This window comes from Argiope bruennichi, chromosome 6, assembly GCF_947563725.1.
Source record: "Argiope bruennichi chromosome 6, qqArgBrue1.1, whole genome shotgun sequence".
Lineage (NCBI taxonomy): Eukaryota > Metazoa > Arthropoda > Arachnida > Araneae > Araneidae > Argiope > Argiope bruennichi.
In genome coordinates this window covers 96,863,144-96,870,919 of record NC_079156.1, presented here as the reverse complement: position 1 = coordinate 96,870,919, position 7,776 = coordinate 96,863,144, and the positions used below count along the sequence as shown (strand labels likewise).

General features: G+C 25.7%; 1 protein-coding gene across 2 annotated transcripts; it reads left to right on the top strand.

The window, feature by feature from the left end:
• Window positions 1-1,046: 1,046 nt before the first annotated feature.
• Window positions 1,047-6,981, top strand: LOC129972421 (dual specificity protein phosphatase 3-like). Of its 2 annotated transcripts, none has more exons than XM_056086556.1 (4): window positions 1,047-1,169; window positions 2,444-2,661; window positions 4,097-4,320; window positions 5,298-6,979. In XM_056086556.1, the coding sequence occupies exons 1-4, from the start codon at window positions 1,137-1,139 to the stop codon at window positions 5,486-5,488; spliced, it is 666 nt and encodes a 221-aa protein (XP_055942531.1). In that variant the 5' UTR covers window positions 1,047-1,136; the 3' UTR covers window positions 5,489-6,979. The 2 variants fall into 2 exon arrangements, with proteins under 2 accessions (XP_055942531.1, XP_055942532.1); XM_056086557.1 differs by lacking the exon at window positions 1,047-1,169 and adding an exon at window positions 1,371-1,473 and having other exon boundaries at window positions 5,298-6,981.
• The last annotated feature ends 795 nt before the right edge of the window (window positions 6,982-7,776 follow it).

Sequence of the window (7,776 nt, the reverse complement as noted above, 5' to 3'; positions counted from 1 at the left end):
GGAGTTCTTTTTTTGTTCGTTCAGTTTTAATTTCGTCAACATCGGTATTCACCAGTAAGCCCTTGATAACGATTTTAATAGGCTTCTTAGTCTAAAACAGTAAAATAGTATAATATTTTATTAGATGTCTTAATTATTTATTTGTATTCAACCGTTCTACGCATAGTGATGTGTGAGATTTTATTGGGGTTTGAGATGGAAGGGGGTGGGTCGCATCTTTTATTCAATTTAATAAATTATATTTATTTTGGGTGATTGGTGGCTCACTGAAAGCAGTTTTCTTACTCGGGATAAATTCCTTACTGACCCTTCAGCTTAGCTTTTTCTTTTGGACCTAAAGCCGGCCAAAAGAGCTGTCTTTGGTTTTATTCTTATTTTTTTAAACAACCTACCTCTTTAATTATATTTTATTCGCCGTCGTTATTTATTTCTTCTTCATCCTCCCCGTGGGGGGTAGCGTTTGATTCATCTATCCTATTCTCAGTAATAATCTCACCGTCCTCTTTATATCCATGCTCTCTATTTATAATCGTTTCGAAAGTTTCGTTACAACTATCATTATTTAAACATTGGGGGGGGGACTAACACAAAAGTCTCCCACTCACCCTTTAGTTGTAGTTGATCGCTATCTACTTCATTTTGAGGTACATTTCCGGGTAGACATTAAATTGCTGTGCTGAACCAAACTTCAGTATTGTTTGTCGTTCTTTCTCTGAAATCTGTCGTTGATCCGGTTTAACGCCTTGATGTCGGGGCTACCTCAGGTGGCATATCCATTTATCACAGACATTCATTTTCAGGCTCGATTCGTTTGCCCTCCGTAGCCATCACAGTTGACTCGGTGCTCATGTTATACATGATAAATATGACAATTTACTTTTGGAGCGCATTCCATATCATGCAGTCGATATGGTGGTGCATTGGTGATAATGTATAATTAAATGTTAGATTGGATTGCATTACCAATTTTGTCATGTGATAAGTCATATATTTACAAGTTAAAAAGAAATGATCTTAAATGTTTTGGAATAACTGTAACTGTTCGATAACTGTAAACAAAACAGCAAATTAAAAACATTGAATTGACGGAGATTTGTGTGTCCTTGTATTCTCACGATTCTCATTTCCAAATTTAGATGTACAAATGGATTAATGTTACACTAAACAAGGTTTATGACTTTTCAAATTTTGCAAATTATTATAGAAATTAGATTGAAAAATATTTTTAAAGGAGTGTATATATCCCGTATGTGGACATAAAAAAATTTGCCTTTTCTTGTTTTAAATCTAGATTAATGGTTTCATGTCTGCACAATCACACACAACTTGACATTTGAAATAATATTTTAGCTATAGTGAATGCGGAACTTTCAGACAGGGTTTCTTTAATTTTATTTACTTTTATTGTGGAAGGAAGTACATATCTGATGTGTTTTTCTATGTAGCGTCTGCGTAAAACAAGATATTTGCTCGGTAATTTCAGTCAAATGAGACTTTTAAAAAAAATTAGTTTTTTTTTCTTTTCTTTTTTTAAACAAATCGTAAAAAATCAGTAGGAGGCTAATGTTCTGCCATGTCATTGCATGACATGAATCCATGTCTTAGATTACTAAAAATAAATAATTTTATTTTCTGTTTAGTGTGTCGCTGATTCTGAAACTATTACATATTTTTTTATTTCATATTATTTTATTGCTAGAAAATTTTATTTACCTTTTCTTTTGAATTAAATTATTGTTATATTATTTCCTTATATTAATATAATACTTTTTTCTATATCTTGTGTATTTCTGTAGTAGTCCAAAATATATTGAAAATATACTTCATTAATAATATATATAAAACAAGTTTTAAGTAACTCTTTAAAAGTTTTTAATTATCAACAATTAACAATAAAATGAAAAATAAGAAACAATAAGTTTAAAGATGCTCTCGTTAAACTTACTAGATACACTGTTTTAATGGCAAAATTATTTTGTAAAAACCTAAATGCTTTGAATTATTTATTTATTTTATATTTTATAATTTACTGCCAGATTATCATATATCAAGAATGATAATTCTAATTAGTGTTCTCTCTCTCTCTTTTTTTTTTTGTAAAAAAAGAAAAAAAAAAAAAAAATTAAGAAGCATCCAGACTACTAATTTTCCCGCCTTTCTTTCTGGGGGCACCATTTCATAGTATTATCTTGAATGCTGTTAATTCTTAAACCTTTTTGTTTTGCTCATAATTACCTTTGTCACTTTGTGAAAAATAGCCAAAAGTTAAGATTTTATTTTCTCAAATATGGTTTTTCATCAGCAGTGTTAAATAGTATCATTGTAGAAAAATAAATGGCTTTAATAACTTTGCTGTTATTGAAAATAGTATAATTTTCTTTGTGTTTTGGAATTATGTACTAACTCTACATATGATTTTTATATTTAAAATTTTTATTTTTAGGCCTATCGAAGAGTTTTTAACATGGCTACTCAATCTTCTCTTGATCCTTTAAAAGAGCTACTACAGGTTATTTATGAAACAAATCCACCGACTAAACCTGTCATAGGTTATTCATGGGTTCCTAGATTTTTGGAGCAACCACCTGTTGAAATGACGAAAGCTTTGATATGCGGAGTGGATTGCGATGAAGTATATCCTAACATATTTGTTGGTGATGAGTAAGTATTTGTTTTTTTGTGTAGTATTTCTTGGTATTACAAACTAAGATTAGATTTATATTTTTATGGAAAGGAAATTTAAGTTTGCCTGAAAAGCTTTCTTTTCCTGTTTCTTAACAACTCTTCAAATGCTCACCAGAATTTCTTTATCATTAAATTAAAAATGTGTTGAATATTGCTATTTAATGGCAAACTGTGAAATTCTAAAATGAAATATATTGGCCAATTTTATATTGCTAAGATGGTAGTCATACATTTTGATGGATTATTTATTAAAAAGTGATATTTTGTGGCATTTTTTTTTCTTCTCATTTATGTGTAGTAAACAGGTATTTAGTAAACAAAAAATAAGAAAAAGTCCATATTCTTTAAAGATGCATTATTAAATTGTGTTTATATTAAATGTGCTCAATCTGAAAAATAATCCAGAATATGTATTCTAGGTATTCCATTTACATCATTTTTAGATTATTTATTGGTATATCTTATGACCAGTTTTAATCCGATTAATAACTGAAGTTTCAGATAAAGAAAGGTATTAAAGTGATATTTAAAAAAGGAATACCATTAAATGCTTTTTTAAATTAAATATTCTGATCATATTCATTCATTCGTACATTAGATTTTTTTATTGTAAATAATTCTGATTTTAAAATGTATTTTCAATATTTACTGTTCTTTAATATTATTGCTTTATTAAAATTATTTACAGGCTAACAATCTGCACCTTTACAGAATTTTTTTTTTTTCATCCATATAAATAAATGAATAGAAAAGAGAATTATTTGAATAGAAAAAGAAATGTATGTGTGTGTGTGTGTAATTACATTATCAGTTCTTGAAGGGAATACAATTATTTTGATAAAATGTATTATTATAGATATGGTATTATTCCTAAAGTTAATTAGATATTGAAACAAATTTTAATTGTGTATTTAACTATTTCCAGTTCATGAGTATTGAAATGCTGGACTTGCAGTTGTGGCATCAAGTTGTGCCAAGTAAACATCAAATTGTTAAAAGCTAGTCTCAGATTAGCAAATAAACTTTTTATAGCAAAGTAGAATTCATTAAAACAGCAGTTCATCATTTTGAAGAAGCTTGCTAAGTTCTTTGGAACATGTAACAGACTAGGGCAGTGAAAATTATAGTAGTTATACTTTGAAAGACATGATTAATCTATATACTTTTTTATATAGTCAATGATTTATACTGCAGATGTGAGAAAAGTTACTCATTTTGAAATTCATCATGTGTATTTTAGAATAAAATTATTTATTGATATGCTTAAATGCTAAATAATTATTAATGAACTTCATTTTTGGAACACTGTGATGTTTTTACATTTTAATGTTAAAAAAATTATATCTTTGAATTATATTTTGTTTTAATTTAAAAAAAAATATATAAATGTGTCAATTTTAATTTTATTTAGAGGGTCTGCTAGGAAAAAAGACTTTCTTCAGGCTGTTGGTATCACTCATGTCTTGAATACAGCAGAAGGTTCAAATTTTGGTCAAGTTAATACAGGAACAAATTTCTATGCTGATGCAGGAATAAAATATTTGGGCTTTGATTTAATTGATGCTCCACGAACAAGAATAATTGATTATTTTGATGAGGGTGTCAATTTCATTGATGATGGTGTTAGTAGTGGTGGTGAGTATTTCTTTTATATGCAGTAAGAAATTTCATTTTCTAAACATATTCATCACTGTCTATTGCTGTTTAATTTAAATATATTTTTTATTAGTTATTAGAAGAGAGATATGTTGAATTGAATTATATTAATTCTTAGTTTGCATTTCATTTTTCAACTAAAAAAAAAGCGTTACTGTGCTTTTTTTTAAAGGCTTTAAAATTGCATTTTTTTAAAAAACACATTCACTGTTTTCTTTACATTCTATTGCTCTAATATTTTGAATTAATCTAATAATACTCATTATTTATTAATAATTATTTTACCATTTTATGTGATTCTGAGACATTTCAGTTTAAAAAATTTTTCCGTGTATATTAACACTTTTACTTGGGGCTAATTAGTTTTTATTGTATGTAGTAGTAAATTAGTTTCAAATATCACAGGAATTTCTTGTTTAAATAATTTTGCTCCTAATAGAAAGTGGTTGGAAAAAAAGTTTTTGTGTCTGAAAAATGATATATATGATATATATCATTCTAGAAATAATAAATACCTATCATTGCGAGTTTGAAATCAATATAATTATCATACTAACATTTGTAAAAACAACAAATCAATTCATGCTGCATAGCAAATATGTTTTGCAAATGTTTCAGTTATTTCAGCTGTTTAATTGTTGAAATATGAGAATATTAATTATTTCTCTCATTGCTACATAATGTTTTTGTCAAATTATAACATGTGTGTATTTGCATGAATCAATGATCGAATTAATATCTCTGTGAGTTTCATTCAATTGTGTATCATTTTAATATTGTTCATTGAAATATTGACATTTGAATTTTAAGACACTGTATTTATAATAACAGTTGATTGTTTGCTTTGTTTATATTTTTAATGTTTAATAAATGTTTATATTTTTTATTGTTTATTTATTTATTTTGAATGAAGTCTTTTCATTTGGATTTTTATAAAGTATGTTTTCATTTTGCAGGAAAAGTTCTTGTCCATTGTTTGATGGGTTTATCAAGATCTGCAACATTTGTGGCTGCTTACCTTATGATCAAAAAGAATATGAAAGCCAAAGAAGCATTGCGCACCATCCGCAAACAAAGGGAAGTGAGACCAAATGATGGTTTTTTAGTCCAACTTTTACAACTGGAAGCTAAGGGTTTGGATAAATAACAGTACTGTGGTAATATTCATGTGATTTAAAAATAAGCGAACTTGAGCATTTGTAAGCTGTTTGTAATATGTCATTAAGTATACCTTTTTTGTACTGTTTTATTGCTATTTTAAAATGTTTAAATAGATTTTCTGTGAAAGATATCTAGAGTATTATTAATGAAGAACTGAAATTTTTTTTATGATACAAATGAATTAAAAAAAAATCTTCATGTTCATTCAAATTTTAAATTTTGATAAATACATTTATATATTAACATTTAAATAATTCTAAAAGCTTGTATATGCAGTTATAAAAATGATCATTTGATTATTTAATTTATGATTGTGATTATTTTAATTTGATGTGAGGTTTGTTCTTACAATCAGATTATATAATAGTAATGAAATGAGACTTTTTAAAGATATAGTTTAATCTATCTAAATACTACATAAAATTATAGTGATAGCTATTTTAAATATGCCTCTAAATCTTCAAACAGTTTTGAAAAAAGCATTTTCAAATAAATGGTATTAGACTCAATATTTATTCTTTCTAAAACTTATTCTTCAAAACATTTTTTTTCCTTCCTTTTATTATAAAGCACCAGTTGCTGATTAAATATGTAATACAAATTGATGATATACATTAGCTGTTTGTAATATAAAGAATGAATTCTTAATAAGTTTAATTATATCTTATTGAATTTAATCAGTAATACAAAGTAACTCAAAGAAGTTTGCAGCTGTGTTGAAATGGTTTTTTCCTTCTTATAAATTTGTATTATTTTTTTTATCTGTGATTAATTAATTGATACTTCTACGAACACTAAAAAAATGATATAAAATCATATTCAGAAGAAATTATTCAGAATATTACCATGAGTTTCTTTTTATTTCAATTTCTAACAAATCTTGATCTAAAAAAATAAAATCCTCTTTTTTTAAAAAATTTGTATTCAACAAGTGATTTTTTTTGCCTTCTGACCATGACATATTTATTCTTTTATCCTTAATGTTCCTGTATTTTCTATAAAACACAAATTTGTACATTCATTTCATTGTTTTTTTTTATTTTACTCTAAAACAAAAATCAGTATCTAATGCAGTATATAATTCTAATTTTCTGTCAAACTAGTAATAATACCTCCTAATTTTATGCAAATGCAAAATGCTATTTTTTTTCTGTCTTTAGATAAAATGTATGTTTGTACATCCAGATTTTGTATTATTCTTTGAAGGAAAGTTACTTGAATTACTTTTGGTTTCATTGGAATTGATGCTTACTTGTAGTATCGTAAACTGATTTCTCTAAAATTTTAAATATTTAATTGTTAATAACACAAATGAACAAAATTGTACCTGAAAAATATAAGGTCACAATACTGACTTTATAAGAGTTATATACATATCAGTAAAAACTTTTTTTTTAATCATAATTTATATATGTTTAATAGTGATTTACATTGGTTTATTATAATTTTATACTCTAGGTAAAGCTATTGGGATTTAATTTTTAGAGAAAACAATTAGCTATTTTATCTGCTGATTATGATACTACAAGAATTAATAGTTGGAAATTTTATGTTTGTATTTAGCATTATTTAAATAATATTTAATATTATTTAAATTTGCATCGATTAAGATATAATCAGCAATTTTCCCAATTTGTTAAAAAGCAATTTAGGGCTGTTTTCTACTTTTTTTTGGGTTTGTTTAATTTTATATTCACAGAAATTTATATTACCTTAAACAATAGATAATAAATGCTGCTTCTTACCATTGCAGTTTAAGAATGAAAATTAAAATTTAAAAAAAATGTATGTACAATTTAAATTACTAATGCATTCACAGTAAAAAAATATGCATAAATATCTTACCTCAAATTTAATTGGTTTGAAATATGAATTTTTGAAAGCCTATTTTGATTAGATTCTTTTGAAAACAAGGTTAGAATATTAAGGTTCCTACAATTTATTGCATCTCACTTGGAATATGTATTTGTAAGCCTGGATAAAGAAAAACAAAACCAAGTTTAAATTGCTGAAGAACAGCTACAGTGGATAAATTAACTTGACTTATGTGTATGCTATAAAAATAATTTATTGTTGGTATTTGGAATTTTAAGGAATGTCAATCATGAAAAGAGTTTTTTTTTATAAAAAAAATCTAATCTATCTTTTATAATATTAAATTATTAAAATATGAACATGCATTATTTTATTTCTATAAATTATTATGATATAAGTCATTTAGCAGGTGTTTAAAATTTATGAAATAATTATTTCAAATGGAATAAACCTATAAGT